The following is a 23,163-nucleotide window of genomic DNA, read 5'->3' on the forward strand; positions in this document are numbered from 1 at the left end:
AACTTCTTTGTTATAATATGGATTCATGTCAGACTTTTTAGTGGGACTATAATGGAAGCCATACATGTTTACTTCACAACTCAGTATTCAAAATATTTGGAAAGCGTTTCAGATGATGAAATTATTTTATCCTGTTGTTTCAGGTGATAGGAGTGGAAGTAATGGGTTCAAATTATGCAAACAAATCTTTGGAGAACTTCCTGGCCTTACAAGCACTCTATGCATGGCCACCAATCCAAAGATTTATTGAATCGGTAGCAAATTGAACAATATGACCTCCAGGGACTCTTCCAACTATGATGCTCTAAGACAGTGGTTCTCAAAGTGCTCCATAGAGCGCTTGGGGTTCCACAAAGCATACTGATTCCACGGGTTCCTTCCTCTCCCTCCTCCTCCCCACACCTCCCTCACCACCAAAAACCATTTTCCCTTGCCTCCCTCGCCTCTCTTGCTGGCCTTATCCTTTTACTTTCACCGTCTTTGCTTCTAAAACCCCATATCACTAAGGGGGGGCGGGGGTTGTGCTTTTCCTGCATGGCAGAAGGCCCCTAGGGTTGCTGCTACTACTACTACTTATTGTTATTATTATTATTACTACTACTGCTACTACTAATACTACTGTTATTATTACAAATGCTTGATGACCATCTGTTGCGGGTGCTTTGACTGCGCTTTCCCTGCATGGCAGAACTGGGTTGAACTGGATGGCCCCTGAGGTCTTCCACTGAAATTCTGTTAAGTTTATTTGGTTAAAATTCTTCATGTATTGTTATTTCTTTCCTTTTGTTTTGCACTCCAGATGAGATATATGCAGTGTGCATAAGAATTTGTTGCATTTTTTTCCAGTTAGTTCACACAAACACTCTCCATTCATCTGCCACTGGCCTGGCCCATGCCTGAGATAGATAGATAGATAGATAGATAGATAGATAGATAGATAGATAGATAGATAGATAGATAGATACATTTCTTGGGGCTCCATGAGAAACTTTTGCTTCAAAAAGAGCTCTGTGGCAGAAAAGGTTTAAGAACCCCTGCTCTGAGAAATCTAAATTAGTACCAGAGAAAATGCCCCCTGACCCTAATATTCTTCTGTTCATATATCTTTTTCATACCTTCATTCCTCAATACTTTCCTGGGATTTTTTTTATTACATAGTGCAACATACATTAGAAATGATTTGTTCTGAATGTTTCTCTTCTTGAAATCATCTGCTCATCACCGAGATCTGTCTTGGAGATGATTGATTTTTTAATGCATGCTCAACATGAAAATCAGATCAAACTTAATACTTGGCAATATATCAAGTGGCAAATTGGTGTTCCTTAAGCCCATATTTGGTTAATACTTGGTTGTAACAATAATTGCATTGGGTTGCTGTGAGTTTTCCGGGCTGTATGGCCATGTTCTGCATGGTCATAACTGCACTGATGTTGGCATTTCTCTAGCAGTGCAAAACAAACTTAGGTAGGTTTTTGTTATTCCTTCAGATAAGAGTTGAAGTCAAAATATTGATTATCAAAAGAAGTGTGTGCAACTTTGAACCAGTAGCTCAAAAAGACCACTAATTTTATTTTAGTTTTGATGTGAAAAATCTACAATGAGAGGCAGAGTCTAGTCTTCTTAACAAAATAAATACTGTACACATTCCTTATCTGGAATTCCAAAATCTGAAATACTTCTAAATCTAAATTTATCCACATGGGTGACTGAGATAATGGCACATTTGTTTTCTGATAGTTTAATGTACACAAACTTTGTCTCATGCACAATGCTATTTAAAATGTTGTGCATGTTTATGAGGTGTATATGAAACATAAATTAATTTCATGTTGAGACTTGAGTTCTATCTCCAACACATGTAATTTGTTCTTACTAAGTCCATATAGGAACATCACTTGGTTTTCAAGAGATTTGTTGCACAAATTCATAGAATGGAGCTTTCTTTCAAGTCACTTTAAATATTTTGCACATATTTTGTATTTATAAACATAAAATATGTGTTTTTTTTAGAACGGAGTGAGATGTTTTGACCGTCCAAATGTTGCCAGGTGACAACTTGGTTCAGCCTTGGACAGGATAACCAGTTATGGGACCAGCAGTCCAGTATTTGGAGGACTACAAGCTCCCTACTTCTTATTCTTTAGTAACATATTTCTTTTTTTAAAAAAATCCTAGCATTTGTTGTGTTTAAATAGAGCTTATATTCATGATGCAGTCTGTGTTATACGTGTTAATGAAAGGTTTAAAATGAGAATATAATGAGTGAGCAGAATATATGGACATCATTTCAAAATTAGGTGACAATATGGAACAAACACGATAATGGGTGGGAAATGGTCATTTCAATCCCACTGGGTGAAGAGTACTTATTTTAAAGCATATATAGCACTCTAGTGCAGCGTTTTTCAACCTGGGGGTTGCGAGGGATTACCAAAGACCAGCAGAATATACAGTATTTTCTGTTAGTCATGGGGGTCCTGTGTGGGAGATCTGGCCCAATTCTATCGGTGGGGTTCAGAATGCTCTTTGATTGTAGGTGAACTACACATCCCAGCAACAACATCCAACTGTCAATGTCTATTTCCCCCAAACTCCACCAGTGTTCACATTTTGGCATATTGAGAATTTGTGCCAAGTTTGGTCCAGATCTATCATTATTTGAGTCCACAGTGCTCTCTGGATGTAGGTGAACAACAACTCCAAAACTCAAGGTCAATGCCCACCAAACCCTTCCAGTATTTTCTGTTGATGATGGGAGTTCTGTGTGCCAAGTTTGGTTCAGTTCCATCATTGGTGAAGTTCAGAATGCTCTGATTGTAGGTTAATTATAACTCCCAACTCCCAAATGACAAACTCAGCCCCAACTCCATCAGTACGCAAATTTGGGCATATCAGGTATTTGTGCCAAATTTGGTCCAGTTAATGGAAATACACCCTGCATATCAGATATTTACATTACAATTCATAACAATATAATTACAGTTATGAAGTAAAAATATTTTTATGGTTGAAGGTCACCACAACATGAGGAACTGTATTAAGAGGTCACAGCATTAGGAAGGTTGAGAACCACTGCTCTAGTGTGATCTGAGTTCATAAAGAAAGCCACATATACCTGAGAATAGTAGAAAGTAAGATAGTAGAAAATTTCTGCATGCCTTTTGTAATACATCAGTTTGATCGAGTTATAACTAATGCAATATTTGCTTTTGTTTTTATTTGCTTTTTTTTAGAAATATGTCAAATTAACAGCTTGTACTGGTTGCAGAGCTCAGTGCAAGTTTTTTGACATGACACAGTGCATAGGATCTAATGGATATATGGAGCCATACTGCTCAACTGCATGTATCAACACACACAAATCAAAATATGCAAAATCACAAAGTAAGTGAGAGGGTGCTGTGTTTTCATCAATTCCAAATTAGTGGAGTCTTGTTTCATTTCTTGTTTTCTCTGATTTACCTCTGACAGGTTATTTTAAAGCAAATTCATGCCCAAATTACACAACATTTAGGACATAAAATCATTAGCTGTGCTTTTGTATTATGGCTCAGATTTAATCTTATTTAGGGTAGACTCAATGGGATTTAAATTTGTCATGACTGAGGCCTCATCTACGCTGATTATTTAATGCAATTTCAAACTGGGATTGAAGAAAGTGGTTTTGCTGTGCAGGTGATTACATATGAAATCGAACCAGTTTGAGGCATGGATGGTGATAACAAAGCCACAGAACACTGATGCACATTAAGGTCTTCCTTTTGTGCACTTTTGTGGGAGTTTATTGTCTGGAAGTTGCAGTTTCAAGTTAGCTTCGAACTGAATTAAATAGTCAGTGTAGATGGGGTCCAATTTAACTAATTGTTCTGATGTAAACATGACTCAATCTGGATTCAGATTTAAGAATGAGTACTGTAAGCCTTTGGTGTTGGACTTATCCATGTTTTGTTGAGCTACAGCTTCTTTTTAGTTGGACTATTAATGGTAGTACCACTTTTACCTTGATTTTGCTGTTGAGGCCTATATTTTTGGTGGGAACAACAGTGCAGTCTGTTATAATAGAATTCAATATGTGATAAATTCTAATGGTACATGAAAAATTCCACCCCCATATTGATATAATAGATTAGCTTATGATTGTAAATAAATGTAGACCGAGTTGGTGGGGATAAAGTTGCCTGAAGGGCTAAAACTACATACATTGGTTTATTTAATTTATATCTATGCTTTCCCCCCAACATAGAATGCATTTGGTAATACTACAGAAATGATGTACGTTAAGTTAATTGGGCTTGAGTTAAAAAAAAATTACAGTTATATTTTTTAAAATCTAAATATATATATACATCTTTCACATTGGCCCAGGTTATTATTTACAGGTTCATGCATACATTTGCAGTAGGAGCAATCAAACCAAGAAGTGTCTTGTTAACCATAGTTTTCTGTGTAAATTTAATTACCAGATTCATATAAAGCGGTTAATTTAACTTGAAGTTTGGAGTTGGTGTAATATTCTAGGTTGTGTCCAATCTGGCAAATACAAATAATATAAAATTAGAAACAATGGCTAATTGGAGAGCAATTAATTGTTTGGTTCACTCATTTCTTGCTTTCTAACCTGAGATATGATTATCCAAATATGGCAGTTGACAGAAATTGAGAAGTGTCAGTTTGTCATTCATAATCTTGTACATTTGCATTTATTTTCCTTGTAAACTACATTTTTCTTTTAGGTATGGAAATTGTTTGCCACTTTTGTAAGCGAAACTCTTTACCTCAGTGTCAAGCCACAATGCCAGATGGAATACTGTACAACTTTTGCAGTTCCCGTTGTGTAGCTAAATTTCAGGTTAGCTGTTGTGTTAAATCTCTTCCTCCCTGGATGTACAAGGTGTTTAAAAAAGGTGGGCCCAATTTGAAATCACTATATCTCTGCAACCACGAAGCACTGATGAATGAAACTCTTGCCATCTGAAAGGATGATTACCACTAGATGCCTCTCCATGCTCACAAACATCCCCTAGCTTCATTCATACACAAGATGGCAACCCCGCAATGTAAGACCTAATGACATACTCTCCATTTGTGGGGTTATTTTTCAGATTTGTTTCTGGCTTTAAATGGTTATTAAAACTTGATAACGTATTAAACTGTTTCTAACTTTTTGTGCAATTGGAACATGTTGCTTTCATGAAATATACTGCTTTGAAATTGGGTCCATCATTTTGATACACCCTGTATATCTTGCTGTGCATGTCTACTAGGAACTTTTAGTATGTTCATATTAAATAGTTGTCTTAACTACTTACAGGTAAAATCACATCATACACACACACGCTAACTCACACACATTTACATGTTCAAACAAATTAGTTTTACAGTGTGCCTCATCAAATGTTGACTATGTTCAAGTGGGTATAATAGAGTAATTTCCTGATTTGAAAACTTCCATGATCAGCTATTTGGATTCCATTTCCTGATGCCCTGAATTTTAAGATGGGAGTACACCAGTAGTTCTCATTGTCACTGCAGGAATACAAGGCTCACTGTGCTTGCTGTAGTATGTTTACAGGGCAAGGGTGCTTTTTTCTAATTTAAGGGTTGTATAAAGCAGTTGCACATTCCCTTATACCAGTGTTTCTCAAACTGTATTCCTCCAGGTGTTTTCGACTTCAGCTCCCAGAAATCCCAGCTATCTTATCAGCTGTTAGGGGTTGTGGGAGCTGAAGTCCAAAACGTCTGGAGGAGCACAGTTTGAGAAATTCTAGAGTATGCCATTTGTCACATTGATGTGTGGCTCGGTTTGATTGAACTAGCAAGAGTGTTGTCGAAGGCTTTCATGGCCGGAATCACTGGGTTGCTGTGAGTTTTCCGGGCTGTATGGCCTTGTTCCAGAAGCATTCTCTGCTGATGCTTCACTCACATCTATGGCAGGCATCCTCACAACCTCTGGGGATGCCTGCCATAGATCTCGGTGAAACGTGGCCATACATCCAGGAAAACTCACAGCATCCCAAAACTAGCAAGAATCTCACTCTTATAAAGGCAGGTTTAGATATGCTCAATTTAAGTTTTGGGATTAAACTCACTTTCTAACCACAGGATTTCTTGAGGTTCTTGTCATGTATAAAGATTAGCTGGTTGTCATGATTACTTCCTTATCTCTGTGTGTTCCTGTCATGTATAGAAATAGACCTGTCATAATTACTACCTCCTTATCTCAGTTGAGTGGGGTTTTACCAATTGAAGTTCAATGTTTTGATTACATATGTTAGCAGGAGAGGCGGAATATCTAACTTAGCATAAAAACATAATAGCCTTTCACATTCCTTTTTTAAAAAGATGAAAATTGTTCTAAAAAGAACAATTGCCAAGTTTCAAGTGCATTCATTGCCAAGTTTTCATTCCATACAAAATCTCAAGTATGTGCAAGTTTAACAAAGCTGACATTTTTACATGCAGGCATTCCAAATGGCAGGATTGGGAAGAGCAACAACCCTAGCCGATTTCGAAAGAAATCAAGAAATTTTGACGCGGGAAGAATAGACTAAACTTACAAATAACTCTCATTTTTGTTTTTAGATTTTACATGAGCTTTTATAAAGTATGTCTATTCCAGTATATTTCATATAACCAGATTTCATTTGTGATTTTATAAAATATGGCAGTGCTTTTGTATATATTTGATGTATACAGATTATATATTAGATGAACTTTTAGCTTGTATTTTTTACCAACTGCTTTATAAAAATGAAGTGAGAGGTCATACTGGAAGATAATATTCTGCTTTGTAATAGGGGATGAGCTACACAAAATACAATACTGTTTGATAGAGAATTCAAAAGCATAAACCATATTTATCTGAAATAGCAGTATATAAAGGGATCTTGTAGCAATTTTGAGACTGTGATTTTTAGTTGGATGGTGGACTGTTTAAACTGGGTTATTTGACTAGCTCGCCATTGCATACAGAGTTGATAAAAATACACTGCATTTCTAATTGTGTCCTAGTTTAAATGAAATATTTGTCTTGGTCCAAATTATTCAAGATAGACTACTAATTTTACCTCTAGATCTCACTCAGTTATTAGCACCTTTTTGACTCCCATTTCCCAGGACCATAAACAAGCATAGCCAGTAGATTCTGGGGGTTATAATCCAAAAATTATCAATAAAATAGGCAACCTTTCCAAAAATATAATTTTCTCAAGGTCTTATCTACACACTTTCAGTATTGTTTAATCAAAACATTTGATCAACATCACTTTTTTTACCATAGTCTGGGTTCCTTTCTACTTCTTCTAACCATGCAAATTAAATTATGACTATCATAGTTTTTCTTTATCATCTTTTAACCTTGCATGTTATCCGCTAGACCCAGCTTTTGGTTGCTATTAATGAAACTTTTTTTCATGTTATGTGGCCTACATTTCAGTTTGCATTTACTTCTGCTTCTTTTAACTATGTGTGGGCTGGTCAGCTCAACCTCTTTAGCTTTACATTGATGGGTTTTGGAGGAACATGGGAAAGTGATGAATTATTGTGGTTATGGCCATCAATAATCAACGATACAGGCTCTTCATACTGCAAGGAAATCTTGTTATATAGCTAAAGGGGGAAGAAAATAAACTCTGATATTATGTGGGTAGTCAGTAGCATGTACTCAATGGAAAGTGATCTAAATTGAGTGGAATCTAGACTATCATTCTCTGGACAAATGGAAAAATTACAGGTAAGATACATTTTCAGAGCTGACAAACGTGTCACAGAAATAGATACAATTTTCTTACTTTACATTTTAGCTCAAAAGTAACAGGGCACGATTGAAATATTTACACATAAATAAAGATTATGCATTCAACACCAGTTCATTTCACCTTGTAGAGTACCAAACAAGTAGCACAGCTGTTCAAATGCAATTAAAGGAAAATTACTAAATATGATGCACACGGTTCATAGAATCAGAGTTGGAAGAGACCACATGGGCCATCAAGTCCAATCCTCTGCCATTTATTTATTTGCTCACAGCATTTATATTCCACCCTTTTCACCTCAAGGGGGATTCAGGGTGGATCACAGAACACATACACAACAAATATTCAATGCCGTTAAACAGACAGGACAGACAACAGATAGAGGTATTAGGTCGCCATTTTTCCCCAACTTCAGTATCCTGGAAGTTATGCTCGATTCCGGACACTGCTGTGATCAAGGCTGTCTATGGTAGAGAGCCTTGATCATAGACTTCCTCCTTCCTTTGATTGGCAGAATTTTCTGGTATTTCCTTTATGTTGCCATAAAATACCTCTCCGCTAAAACAGTGCTTAACTTCTCTACTCGCAGAATAACTTTAGCCAAAGAGTCTATCAAACACCAAACCTGATTTCAGTCAAACCTACTCGCCGCATCAGTATTTTATAGAATTTTAGAGCTTCTCAGACAACGACAAAATGTGAATGAATAATATCTAATACATATGTGGTAATCCTTTATCTTCGATCCCCTGGTGGCGCAGTGAGTTAAACCCCTGTGCCGGCAGGACTGAAGACCGACAGGTCGCAGGTTTGAATCCGGGCAGAGGCGGATGAGCTCCCTCTATCAGCTCCAGCTCCTCATGTGGGGACATGAGAGAAGCCTCCCACAAGGATAAAAACATCAAAAATCATCCAGGCGTCCCCTGGGCAACGTCCTTGCACACGGCCAATTCTCTCACACCAGGAGTCACTCCTGACACGACAAAAAAAATAATCCTTTATCTAAAGCTTATATGCCCAGCACAGAATGTAGCCAGATATGGTTTGTTTTTTAACAAGTGTTCTTAGTATCTGGCACTGTACGTTGACATAGCCTCTGGTTGTTGGCCTTGGGCACAGTGCATTGCAGTTACAACATTTCTGGCATAACACAAAAGACTCCCCATCCAAGCTATACTTGCCATGGGGAGACATCAGCTATTGCCAAAATTAAGATGTTTAGTCCCGCTGAAATCCATTTACAGCTGAATCTTTTAATTCTTATTTTGTTGCTAAAGGTATAATATCAGGCCTGTATCCATAGGGCTGGAAGTCAAAGAAGAAATTGAGTCAATTAAAGCTGATCGTTTTTTAGAAGTCTTCCTCAATTAACTGTAGTTTGTGCTTCCACAACAAACAGGTTAGAGCTAGTCTATGGAATTTCTACTATTTTCAGCTTGCTTTTGTGAGTTAATGTAGAATGGCCATTAGCCCATAGTCATAACAATAATTAAACTTTTAAGTAACATATAAACAATGAAAGGTCAGAGATATTCATAAAAACAGTGAACATAGAAAATATATTGCACCCACCTCAATCTAATAAACAAGCATTCTGAATTCTTGCCCACAATTGTATACTACCACTGCACCTGATTATAATCCTGCAATTCAGTCTCAGTAAAGCTGCCTTCTCAACTTGGTCTCAACAGCAGGATTGCCATACAAAAGGAGATTGGAAATACCAAGAAGGCTTTCCCCCATTGTTGGGACTAATACACAGCTCGACACTGAAGCAGTGATAAATATGGATGGACACATTAATCATCTCTTAACCAAGGAAGAAGCTGTGAATATCCAATTATCAGTATCTGTCTCCACGTCTTGCATACCTGAAGTATCATCGTTGACCTTTGGCAACAGTCTTAAGAGCTTCACCATCATTGTTTCAATTGATATTTTAATGATATCATATACTACTGATGCATATTCAGATGGCATCTGTCTTGGCTGTCCTTGCAGTACCAACATCAGCTGTCCCTGGACACTCTGCAGTAGGCACAAGGAACACCCATTGTGTTTGCACCAGGGTTCTCTTAATTAGGATGATAGTCGGTAACCATTTCAACAGGTTCACAGTAATCTGCTGATAATACTGGTATGAGTTTGATGGGCTTAGCAGAACTTCTTTCCTTTCCAATGCAACATTTGGCATTGATACCAATAATAAGCATATACCAATCGACCACCTAAATTTCACAAATGGAAATGGGGATTCGAGGTACTTATGGCCAGTATAGCCCCTATACTTCACCACCTAACTTTTTCTTTGGGGACCAACATCCATTAAGTCCAGCAGATTATATTAACTAGTTCGCTTGAATAGGCTGTTATAATAGCATAGCGTTAGGTGAGATGACAGCTCGGGGCTTTGACTACAAATTTGTACACTGCAATTGTGCTCTCGTTAAGAATTGCCAGCTAAAAACCTGTTGGGTACATAACAACAGTTTTCATTTGGGAAAAAGTAGAAACCTCTCTTCATTATGTTCTGGAAGTTGAAGGAAACTCATCCTAGTCTTTCAGAACAAATCTCATCATCTATCAGGTCACAACTTGCTATGTGAAAGTAAACAGCAGCAGCAATAGCCTTCTGAAGGCATGGCTATTTGGGATTGGCAGGCCTGTCTTTCACATATATGGCTTATTTGGTGGCAGAGGTACCAGTTCAGAAACAAACAAAAATTAGGTGTCGGTCAATAAATGAGTAGCAGCTAAGAAGAAGACACAAATGCAACTCTATCAGAAGCCGGCTCCTTGGTGCTTTGGACTGGGCAATCACCCAAACAATGTTGTCTTATTTCAGGCTCATTATCATCTTCTCATCTCAGGACTCATCTTCATCTAAGAAGCTGTACTCCACTAATACATATCCTATATTCTATCAGGGAAGAGAGTCCAAATTCAGGAAACATTACTTTTGATTTCCCTGCCACCTGTATCAATCCACTTCAACTCCACTTACGAAAAAACTCCGCTAATTCTTCTCCATCTTGGCATTCCATAATATCAGACATATGAGTGCTCATTAGCTTTAATAGGAATTTGATGATTCCTGAGAGTCGTAAAATTCTTTCTTACCATTTTGATAGTTGAAGAAAAGATATACTCTTCTCTAAAAGAGCATTACAGCCAATATTAATTCAAGAGCCATGGCTTCTTTCTAAGGTACATTATAATCCCAAAGAGGGAAGGAGAATTCAGAACCCTCGTCTATTAGGAAGTAGGATAGGAATGTCTCCATTTTTCTTTTACTAGGACACGGAAGTTGATCTTCAATGACAGCCTTGAAAAATACTTATTTTGATATCTGTATCAGACTATTGCATCATTGATTCCTTCTCTTGTTATACAGCCAACTGCTAATATAGGCAGTCCCCATTTATCTGATGAGTTAAGGAGTGAAACACTGTCAGAAAGTACAGTTAATTGAATAGAGGAACCCAGGTGTTTTCTTTTAGCTTGGCTGCTGAAAAGCATAAAAGCACACACTTCTGTTTGTGTGATAAAGCTAAAGGAATTTTGTCATGCATTCAAAAGTGATGCAAGGATGAGTCCACTCCATAGGCAAGCAGTCCCAAACAAGACTTGTACCCCTGACAAAAGAGGAGCTCTCTCATTGAATTAATGGGACTTACCTCTAGTCGGCAAGCATTGAAAAAGCAAGGCATCAAAAATAAGGCATCAAAAGGGAGGGGAAGCGTGTACCAGTTATACAGGGCAGAAATGAAATTCATGGCTGTAGTGGCAGCTTGGGTCGAGGTTCAGGGGACTGGTTTTCTCCTGAGTAAATGATAGGGTAGACTATTACTAAAAGAGCATTATAGCCAATATTATATGCACAGTTTTCCTGCTTGCAGGCATCACCTAGTCATCAATCCCTTTCCCTTCAAATGCTGTGAAAATTAAGGCAGTTGGACTCCCTCAGTAGGCTAGTCCAGTGTCTTCTGGCTTCAGAATCAGTATCTCAACCGTGACTCAGATATGTATGGAAAAGTAAAGATTCTTCAAGGATTCTCGACATCCTCAGTGGCAGTGATAGACATTATTGGCAAGGCTCCAGATGTATGTTCTCCAGCACTGGTTTGTCCAGGTTTCTGTCTGCACAATTATTATCCCACATTCAACAATTGATACTGTAGTCCCTTGGCTGGAGGACCTGTGTACCTAACATCACAAGAGCTAAGGTATTCTGTATGCTGGAACCATGGCTGCCATCAACCTCAAATGTATCCATGACAAGTTGGAGAGATCACCTGTTCTTTAGTATTCCATAGGATTTAATTCCAAGAAAAACATAGTTTAATCAAACCAGATGGATCCATCAACTCCTTTGAAATACACTGAGCTCTACATGCCATTGAAGAGAACATCAGACATCTAGGTCAACAAGCAAGGAATCAATGAACTCGTCATTCTCTTGAATTTCACTGTTTATTTTGAGAATTGGTGTCTGAGAAATCTTCCTAGTGACGGTTAACATCTGAATTTGGATATCATCAAACTAACAAAATGAATCTGTTGCAATCTTTCCTTAGAAGATACAGAGAATACTGACAGAAATGCATAGACCTTTTATAAGGTTCTTTTACATTTTCAAGTGGACTTCCTTTATGATCTTCTGTCAGAAATGCATATTTGCAGTGTGAAAGTGAGTAACATTTTACAGTTTCTCTTTTCCTTAACTGACCAAGAGTTCTCACTTGTATCAATAAGGGTGCATATTTCCAATTCATAGGACATTTAGGATTCATACACTCTCTAATCAAACCATTCCTAAGGACCTATCAAGAGTTCACATCCTTCTTTGCCAATTTAAAGGCCAAGCCTTCAGTTCCTCTGGCAGTTACTTCACACGCCTTTGAATAAAAAAGATGTTACTTTTAGAATTTTCCAAAAGATACTATGCATGGATATGGTGGCAAAACTAACATCTGTTTTTCAACATACTAGGGTAGCTGCTGAATCAGTCTAATCTCCTCTTGTCTTTATGTTTCGGGGTTCACACATGCTTAGTAAGTGATTATGGAGGCAGTTGTTTAACTTGTACACACAGGTACAGTAAGATCACATGGAGTAGAAGCCCATTCTTTCCCAGGTCAAGATTTATTGCTTAGATTACTGCAGACAGGTTGCTGCAACCAGTGCTGAAATCTCTTTTTTTCAGCCCTCCTTCGCCATATTCCCAAACTTAATGCTGTTAAAAACCTCGAGCTGGGCAGACGACAAGAAAAAGACAGGTCTGGATTGTTTTACAAAGCTTCTTGCTCTACTTTGTTAGCTGAGATATACCTGTATTTCCTTCCATGTGGCCTACCTAGATTAGTGTCTCCCATTGTTTTCCCCATAACTTATAACAAAGATGTCAAACTCCTTTTCGCTAAGGGCCACATCAGCCTCATGGTTGCCTTCAAAGGGCCATTTGTTGTTGGAAGACTGTCACTATGGCCCCTTCCACACGGCTGAATAAAATCCCACATTTTCTGCTTTGAACTGGAATATATGGCAGTGTGGACTCTGATAACCCAGCTCAAAGCAGATATTGTGGAATTTTCTGCCTTGATATTTAGGCTGTGTGGAAGAGCCCTATGTTGCCCTGGCATTGAAAGCCTCACAGGCCACATAAAATGACCTGGCGGACTGGATTTGGCCTTTGGGCCTTGTGTTTGACAAGTGTGATCTATAATGTCCTTTCTGCCAGTGATCTCGCCTTCACCTTTTCATCATCATATGAAATACTTTGTTAACATAACTCATTCTGAAATATTTTTTGATAATGCACTTTAAAATAATTTAAAGAGGGAATGGAGCCAGAAGCTTTGTTAGATAAAATCATTCTCCAGATATAAGTGTCTGGTGATCTGTTGCTTTCTTCTCTTTTGCATATAACAGTTTCTGCTTGATTATTCTCCCTTGTGGCCTGTCCAAGTACAGCCTTAATTTGCTCATTTCCGTGTGGGTGGGCTCAGGTGTTTAGGGTGCCTTCGTCTGGAAGACTACATACCTTGTATCTGTTGTTTCTTACTAACATTATACGGTGGTAACTGATTTGTGCGTTAAGACAGTTTAGTCTCAGTCATGATGCCAATAAGTGTGAACAATGTTGTAGTACCTTGGGCCCTTGGTATCTGCTGAGGTTTAGTTTCAGGAACACATTCATACACATGGATGCCAAAATGCCCTGTTCTATACAATGGTGTAAGTCAGTGGTATCCCTTGTTTAATGCGGCAAAATCAACGTTTGCTTTTATAAATATGTAAATACATGACTGCAAAACAGTTGAATCCGTGGAGGCAAAAACCATGGCTACAAAGGATCAACTATATTGCCTCTGGCTTTTTTATTTAAAAGAACAAAACCCTCTACCCTTCCATTTGAAACAGTTAAATACCTTTTACTCTAATCTTTGAGAATGTTGTGGTGTTTAAGTCAGTGATTCCCACCTTTTTTTTTGGCCAGGGACCACTGTGATCAGGGATCACTCTCCAACATTAGTACCAAAAGGGTTATGAATTAGTTTTTGGTCAACTTTAGATTCGGTTTGGTTATTTGGAGTACTGATTCAGAAAATTACATTGGATAGACCACATCCACTCTAGTTTCTGATACAGAGCGTAGGCCATCCAGTAGTCGCCATCTTATCACCCACAGAAAACCATATTTAATAATCTATAGAGCTGTTGTGGTCTATCCAATGCAGTTTTCTGATTCAGCACTCCAAATAAACCCAGGAACAGGGCTAAAAATGAAGACACCAAGGCATCCCTGCTTCCAGGTGCCAATCAGGAGAGGGAGGAGGAGGAGAAGCAGTCAGGAGGCTTGTTGTCATACCTTTCGTGGGTAGTCAGCCTCTCCCCTCCCAATATCCCTGTTGCCTCAGCATTATGAGGGTTTTGCGAGACCAGTCGCTCTCATTGCAACAGTGTAGTAACAGTGAGGCCTCGGACCATATTTTAGTTCTTGTGGACCATTGGTGGTTCGTGGACCACAGGTTGGGAAACATTGGTTTAAGTGAATATACAGCCAAAAAGGTATTGCACACTGAATACATATAAAAGAGAATGGGGTAAAATGGTAATAAGAAGCTAGATTGTGTAGAATTGCACATTTGTCCTTCACACTTGTTCACTAGTTTGCCCCAGTTCATCAGTCCATACCCACCTCCCAACATGTCCCTATTAGATGTTTTTGCTGTTCTAGTTTTGACTCAGTTAATGTGCAGTTCATCTGATCTCTTTGGAAAACTCACTCAGCCTCCGTTGCTTTTTTTATGCTTGGACACTTTTCTCCATAACACCATATAACCTAAGTCATGACTGAAGCAGGGGGCTCCTTCCTCAAAATTTGGGGATGAGCTAGTGAGCTACTTCTCCTTTCTTCTTCACACTCTTTTCTAACCTACTGTTGACATTTTGGCTGCTCAGGAACTGATGATAGTGAGTCAGTAATAAAAGTATGCATCTGAAATTTGATGAATGAGTCTGCGTAAAGCATTTGATTGAGAAGAAATTGTACATACTGAAAATCTATTACATATTAATTCCTATACTCACTAACAAACATAAATATTAAAACCCATAGCTTTATCTAATATTCTCCTAGAGTAATCTGTGCATTTTGGATATATTTTCCAGACTTTAAACACACAATCTTCAACGAACGGCCAGTTTGTGGCTCCAAGTGACATTCAGCTAAAATGCAATTATTGCAAAAATACTTTCTGCTCAAAGCCAGAAGTCCTGGAATGGGAAGTAAGTAAATGACAATGAAATTGAATGTGTCGTTCCTGCCTTATGACAAAATGCTTGTGCAATGTCACTAAGTGTTAGAATAAATATAAATGAGAAACATTAAATTTCATCCTCTTTAAAATATTTAATCATTTTGTAGAATTGTTTACAGTAATTAGTTTACTGCCTTTTGTTTTTTTTTTGTTTTTTTTTCATAACCCTTTCCAAGCATATAATAGAGATAAATAATGGACAAATAAAGAATATTGGTTTAACTCACTTTGAATGGCTATAGAAAACTAAATGCTGAGCAGATAGAACATTTATTTATCTTACAGTTTGGTGGTGGGTTATAATTCTGCGTGTTGTATACATTTTATATTGATAACTTTTAAAACTGTTACATCATTTTGATTAATGGAAATATACTCATATAACCCTCATACCTATAATGTGTTTTTGAACATAGTTTGATTTAACATTTTAATACAAAACAGCCATTTTCAAATGCTACGTTTTGCCTTTTCCATGTATAGAGCCTGTAATATTATTAAATATTAAATATATTTTACATCTTCTTACATCTTTTTTTATTTGATTTTTTTCTCATTAGAACAAAGTATATCAGTTCTGCACTAGAGTTTGTTCTGATGACTATAAGAAGCTACATTGTATAGTAACGTACTGTGAATACTGTCAAGAGGAGAAGACGCTGCATGAAACGGTGAAATTTTCTGGTATCAAGAGACCGTTCTGTAGTGAAGGTGTGTTGTGTCTCTATGCAGTGTGTAGTTGACCATACTGTCATATATAAAAGTGTGATTAAAGTCCTTCAGTATACCAAAAGATGAGCTGTTTGGACACATTTAGTTGTTTTGAAGTGGTTTTGTCAGGTTGTATTCAGATGTGCTCATGGCAAAGTGACCTCAAACGTCCAGTCACTAGCTCTCTTTACCTAAGAGTGCTGTTTTGAATTTGATCCTACTTCCACAACTCTTTATGTTTCTTTGGATCTAAATGAGTTAATAAACATTTATACTGTTTTCAGGACTTGGCAGTTTGTAATGAACACGACTGTCATCAGCTAAGGCCATGATTAAATGTCATGGTGCAAGAGATTTCAACGATTGTGCCATGTGTCCTTTTTACAGGTTGCAAGCTGCTATATAAACAAGACTTTGCAAGACGGTTAGGGTTGCGGTGTGTCACTTGCAATTACTGCTCTCAGCTGTGTAAAAAGGGAGCCACTAAGGAACTTGATGGAGTTGTCAGAGATTTCTGCAGTGAAGACTGTTCTAAAAAATTTCAAGACTGGTATTATAAGGTAATGCCATTTTCAAAATAGATTGAAAACATTGGAAAGATAGCAATTGTTTTTCAGTGTGCTAACCAAACAATTGGCAAGATATGTGCAGGTATTACATGGTACATAATTATATTTTATGTACGGTACTGTGTGATCAAAATGCTTTTTGTGTGATTTTAAATGCGTTCATTTTACTAAATGATTGACATTCTGCCTCTTGCATGAAAAAACCTTGTTAAATGTAACACAAAATACTGTTAAAAACAAAGTAAATCTCAAGTCGCAATACTATAAGACATTCAGTTTTAAATAAATCATTATATTTACTCATTGTTATTTATTTTTTATTTATCATGTCAGAAGTGGTATAGTTATAATGTATTTTAAAAGACACAAACAAAGTTAGAAACTTGGCATTATGCTACATTTCCTTTGAGCAGTACCTGGCCACTTGGAGTGCCTCTGGTGTTGCTGTAAGAAGGTCCTCCATTGTGCACGTGGCAGGGTTCAGACTGCATTTTAGTAAGTGCTCTGTGGTTTGCTCTTCTCCACACTCATATGTTGTGAACTCCACTTTGTAGCCCATTTCTTAAGCTTAACTCTTCATCTTGTGGTGCCAGAGTACAGTCTATTCAGCACCTTTCAAGTTGCCCAGTCTTCTGTGTGCCCAGGGGGAGTTTCTCATCTGGTATCATTAATGGATTGAGGTTCCAAGTTTTAGCCTGCCACTTTTGGACTCTCGCTTGCTGAGGTGATCCTGCAAGTATCTCTGTAGATCTTAGGAAGCGATTTCTTGAATTAAGATGTTGGCTTGTTGGCTGATATCCAAACAGAGGATGGGCTGAAGATGTCACTGCTGTGGTCCTTTCATTACAGGTTGCTACTTCGCAACGGATGTCAGGTGGTGCAATACCAGCTAAACAGTATAATTTCTCCAGTGGTGTAGGCTGTAGACATCCTGTGATAATGCAACATGTCTCATTAAGAGCCACATCCACTGTTTTAATGTGGTGAGAAATATTCCACACTGGACATGCGTATTCAGCAGCAGAGTAGCAAAGCACAAGGGCAGATGTCTTCACTGTATCTGGTTGTGATTCCCAGGTTGTGCCAGTCAGCTTTCGTATGATATTATTTCTAGCACCCACTTTTTGCTTGCTATTCAAACAGTGCTTCTTGTAAGTCAGAGCACGGTCCAGAGTGACTCCCAGGTATTTGGGTGCGCTGCACTGCTCCAGTGGGATTCCTTCCCAGGTAATTCTCAGAGCTCAAGATTCTTGTCTGTTCTTAAGATGAAAGGCACACATCCGCACTTTAGATGGATTAGAAATCAGATGGTTTTCCCTGTAATAGACAGTAAGAGCACCTAAAGCAGGGGTCCTCAAACTAAGGCCCAAGGGCCGGTTATGGCCCTCCGAGGTCATTTATCCGGCTCTCGTTCAGGGTCAACCTAAGTCTGAAACGACTTAAAAGCACACAACAACAGCAGCAGCAGCAACAATCCTATCTCATCAGGCAAAAGCAGGTCCGCACTTCCCATTGAAATAATAAAAAGTTTATTTTTGTTAAGATTGTTCTTCATTTTAATTATTGTATTTATTTTATTTTATTTTATTGCACTACAAATAAGATATGTGCAGTTTGCATAGAAATTCATTCATGTTTTTTTCAAATTCTAATCCGGCCCTCCAATAGTTTGAGGGACTGTGACCTGGCCCTCTGTTTAAAAAGTTTGAGGACCCCTGACCTAAAGCTTTGAAGAGCTTCTGTTCAACCATTTCAAAGCTCTCTGCTTGAGCCGTGATGGCACGATCATCAGCATAGATGAAACTCTCTGTACCTTCTGACAATGGCTGATTATTTGTGAATGTTATTAAAAGTTATTAAAAGTGCATGTCAAGAGATACATCAGCATTATACCCAGAGATGAGATAAGTAGGGATGGGATTTATTGCAAGTGGTTTTAACCACAGCACAGCTCAAGCTTTCTTCTTATAAATAAGGCTTTAATATGTTGGCAAGAACTATGGTAATCATTGCTTATTACATTTACATTATTACTGTGGGCAGTCTAGTAGTGATTTTTCTTTTTTGGCGGGTATCTTCCCCTCATTGCTGCTGTTTCCTTATGTGATGGAATATTATAAATGCTTTTTATCAGACGCATATTGCAGCAGTTGGTATTTTCCTATTAAATTAAATGAATAAACATCAAATTGTTTTCAAGGCTGCAAGGTGTGACTGTTGTAAAACCCAAGGAACTCTGAAAGAAAAAGTGCAATGGCGAGGGGAGATGAAAAATTTCTGTGATCAGCATTGCCTTCTACGTTTCTATTGTCAACAAAATGAACCCAATATGGCTACACAGAAAGGACCAGAGAATTTACAATATGGTAGGATTCTTCGCCACTAAATACATTGCGTTCTAAACCTTTGTAATCAATATAATGCTTTATAAGCTTCCTGTTTCCAAAGGAGTTTTTCTATGACATTGGTCCAAACAAAATTTTGTTGGCTTTCATGTCCAGAAATGCTAGTCAGCATGGCCAATGATGAGGGATTTGGGGGATTATATTCCATTGTCTCAGGATCTTGAGATTGGGAACCAGTCTTCTGAGATAATTGTGTGACCCATGGGGTACATTTGGCCATCCAGTGCCGCAAAGGTGGCCTCCCTTGGTTCTGAAGAAATCAGTCCAAAAATGGGCACACTTAGCTCTGTTCTGAGAAAGTGAATTAGAGCAAAATAGCAGAACAAAATTCAGGAATAAATGCTTTTTAGCTCAAAAGACAGTGGGCTTCACTCCTTATAATGGACCTAACAAAAAGTACACAGCACATAACACTTTCACCAGAACTTGGAGGAGAGCTCTCTTCTAGGACAGGGAGCCAGTCTCCAAAATATCTTTCTTCCAAGGAGGAAGTGGGGCTTCTTCCTGATTACTAGTTCTGCTTCCTGCCTCTTGAGCAATGTCCTTTTCCAGGGAGTAGTAGCTTCCTAAAATGGAATTTTCCTTTGTGATAGTGACTTGGCAACCTTGGAAACTGTATTAGTACAGGGTTGCTGTGAATTTTTCGAACTGTTTGGCCATGTTCCAATAGAATTCTCTCTGGACAGTTTGCCTGCATCTGTGGCAAGCATCCTCAGAGGTTTGTTCAAAGGTCTGTATTAATGTGACCTTGTTTTTCTTCTTTCAAATAAAGTTGGATCCTTGCTTCACTAGGCTTGGTTTCCTAATTCTCCTTAAAAGAGATGAGATGGGCCAAAACTAACAAAATGGAGTTCAGCTGGGACAAATGCAAGATACTCCACTTAGGCAGAAAAAATGAAATGCAAAGATACAAAATGGGAGATGCCTGGCTCAACAACAGTATGTGTGAAAAAGATCTTGGAGTCCTCGTGGACAACAAGTTAGTTATGAGTCAACAATGACATGCGGCAGCTTAAAAAGCCAATGGGATTTTGGCCTGTATAAATAGTATAGTGTCTACATACAGGGAAATCATGTTACCCCTGTATTCTGCCTCCGGCAGACCATACCTGGAATACTGAATCCAATTTTGGACATCGCAATTGAAGGAAGATGTTGACAGGCTGGAATGTGTCCAGAGAAGTGCGGCTAAAATGATCAAGGGTCTGGAGAACAAGCCCTATGAGGAGCGGCTTACAGAGCTGGGCATGTTTAGTGTGCAGAAGAGAAGGCTGAGAGGAGACATGATGGCTATGTATTAATATGTGAAGGGAAGTCACAGGGAGGAGGGAGCAGGATATTCCACCTGAATATTAGGAAGAACTTACTAACTATGAGAGTTGTTCAGCAGTGGAACTCTCTGCCCCAGAGTGTGATGGAGACTTCTACTTTGGAGTCTTTTAAACAGATGCTGGATGGCCATCTGTCAGGGTGTTTTGAATGCAATTTTCTTCTTCTCGGCAGGCGGTTGGACTGGATGGCCCATGAGGTCTCTTCCAACTCTGTGATTCTATGATTCTAAAGTTATAGAGGTAGGAAAGTTCTCTTCAGGGACTAATGCAATAGAAAATATTTTACTGGACTAGTCTATGTGAACTCAATTTAGGCCAATGTTAGCATTTCTTTAACAACAACAACAACAAAACTATTTGTATACTGCTCTGTCTCCCCGAGGGGACTCAGAGCGGTTTCCAAGTAACATAATCAATGCATACAAAGAAAACAGCATAAACATAAAATTAAAAAGACAATATAAGCATTAAAAACCACAATAGCACATATATATTTAAAATAATCCTGCCTGTTGAAGGCAGTTTAAAAGGCTGGGCCGGGCTAGTATGATTTTAGAGGGCCTGAGAAATTAGGTAGAGTCTAAGGCTATTTATTTCCAGGGCCTAATAGAAGAAAGTGACCTGGGTAATTGGTAGAAAAAGATATGGCCAATTTCAACAGTATCTGGGGAAGAACTAGAACTAGTCGTTCTCAAAGAATTGTTTAAACCACCAGGTCTTCAGGCTCTTATGAAAGGAGGAAAGGGATGGGGCCTGTCTTATTTCTCCAGGAAGGACATTCCAGAGGCGGGGGGCCACCACTGAGAAGGCCCTCTCCCTCGTCCCCACCAACCATGCTTGTGAGGCGGTGGGAGCGAAAAGAGGGCCTCCCCGGAAGATCTTAAAGTTCGAGCCAGTTCGTAGAGGGAGATGCGATCGCAAAGATAGGCGGGGGCCCGAGCCGTTTAGGGCATTATAGGTCATAAACTGCACCTTGAATTTGGCTCGGCAACTTATAAGCTGTTTTTGATCCTATGTTGGAGTTACTAGGGAAGGAAAGTCCCCTTCGCTATTATTTTGTGTTTCAGATACTGTCCAAGGCATGCTGAAAGTACTTGGTGCCATTCTTGGTACCACCTAACATGAAGATGTTGATTTGTTAAGGAATAATTCAACAGTGTCACTATAATGGAAGTATTGTTTTTAACTTTTACACCTGCATTTGAAATAATGTTATATTAATCATACCTTATCTTGCATTTGTAGATCAGGGTTGTCAGACTCCCCGAACAAAAGTCACAGTAAGTAAACCGTAACTGAGTATGTCTTTAGAGTCTAATATTCCTTCAAGATGCCACTCCTGTATTGTACTGAATACACTCACCTTACAAGGAAGCATTCTTTCATAAGGCTCTGTTCATATGACACAGTGAACACATGAGTTAAACCATATGCCTGGGAAGAGGAATCTGCAAGATTTTGCTTGTACTGACCCACGGCATTGAATCAGTTTCAAAACCAAACCAGCTTCACATTATGAGTTTCAAGGTAGGAAGAGAGAGGAAGCCTAACCTCAAGGCATGCTCATACATGCAGAACTTGGAGTATCTTTTTAAAAGTAGTTCATTAAATATTAAACTCCAATACTGCTCTCTTCACAACCAAAAAAAGGGGAAGTAGTTATTATTATATTTTAGTTTCTTTAAAGTAATTCCCATTTCTCAAAGCTGATGAACGAGTTACTCTTTAAAATATAAATATTGATTGTGCTGGCCTCAAGTACAAAACATGCTCCCTCTGATCCAGCTTGTCAAAGTCTCAGCACTGACAATAGGGCTTGGGACAATTGTGACACAGCACTTGAACCATTTAGTGTTCCACTTCCTTGTAATTATAAAGGTAATAATTTTCAGCAAAGAGTTTTGTGGATCTTTCAACACGTAACAATATTATTTGGCATAAGATTTCATGGATTGCAGCCTACTTTATCAGAGCCATGGAGAAATATGGTTATCCTACATCTTAGAATCTTCTATCAAAATTGACTGTAGACTGGGTTGCTGTGAGTTTTCCGGGCTGTATGGGTATGTTCCAGAAGCATTCTGTCCTGATGTTTCACCCATATCTCTTGCAGACATCCTCAGAGGTTGAGGTGTCTGTTGAAAACTAGGCAAGTGAGATTTATATATCTGTGAAATGTCCAGAGTGGGAGAAAGAACTCTTGTCACTCAAAAACGGTGAATTCCAGACAAAAATCAATCAGGGCCAGCTAACACCTCCCAACAAAGAATCTCCCCCGGCAGCAGGCAGACAGGCTTTGAAACTGCAAGGCCATTAAATGCTAATCAAGGTGTCCAGTCACAACATTCACACTTGTCTCAAACAGCAGACAAGGGTTGTTTCTCCCGTCCTGGACATATATAAACCTCACTTGCCTAGTTACCAACAGACCTCTGAGGATACCTGCCATAGATGTGGGCAAAACATCAGGAGAGAATGCTTCTGGAACATGACCCTACAGCCCGGAAAACTCACAGCAACCCAATGATTCCAGCCATATAAACTTTAGACAACACATTTACTGTAGT

General features: G+C 38.5%; 1 protein-coding gene across 4 annotated transcripts in view; it reads left to right on the forward strand.

Moving 5' to 3' along the window:
• ZMYM2 (zinc finger MYM-type containing 2) overlaps window positions 1–23,163 on the forward strand; it is a 90,446-nt gene that overhangs the window by 45,072 nt on the left and 22,211 nt on the right. For 3 of the 4 annotated variants that reach the window (XM_067466562.1, XM_060770963.2, XM_067466563.1), the window contains 7 exons: window positions 3,237–3,387; window positions 4,737–4,852; window positions 15,432–15,548; window positions 16,141–16,291; window positions 16,679–16,851; window positions 19,061–19,226; window positions 21,842–21,876. In XM_067466562.1, the coding sequence (XP_067322663.1) occupies window positions 3,237–3,387; window positions 4,737–4,852; window positions 15,432–15,548; window positions 16,141–16,291; window positions 16,679–16,851; window positions 19,061–19,226; window positions 21,842–21,876 (909 nt within the window). The remainder of the gene's footprint in view (window positions 1–3,236; window positions 3,388–4,736; window positions 4,853–15,431; window positions 15,549–16,140; window positions 16,292–16,678; window positions 16,852–19,060; window positions 19,227–21,841; window positions 21,877–23,163) is intronic. The other variant, XM_067466564.1, reaches the window with a different exon arrangement.

The sequence above is a fragment of the Anolis sagrei genome, chromosome 3, assembly GCF_037176765.1.
Source record: "Anolis sagrei isolate rAnoSag1 chromosome 3, rAnoSag1.mat, whole genome shotgun sequence".
NCBI classification, from domain to species: domain Eukaryota; kingdom Metazoa; phylum Chordata; class Lepidosauria; order Squamata; family Dactyloidae; genus Anolis; species Anolis sagrei.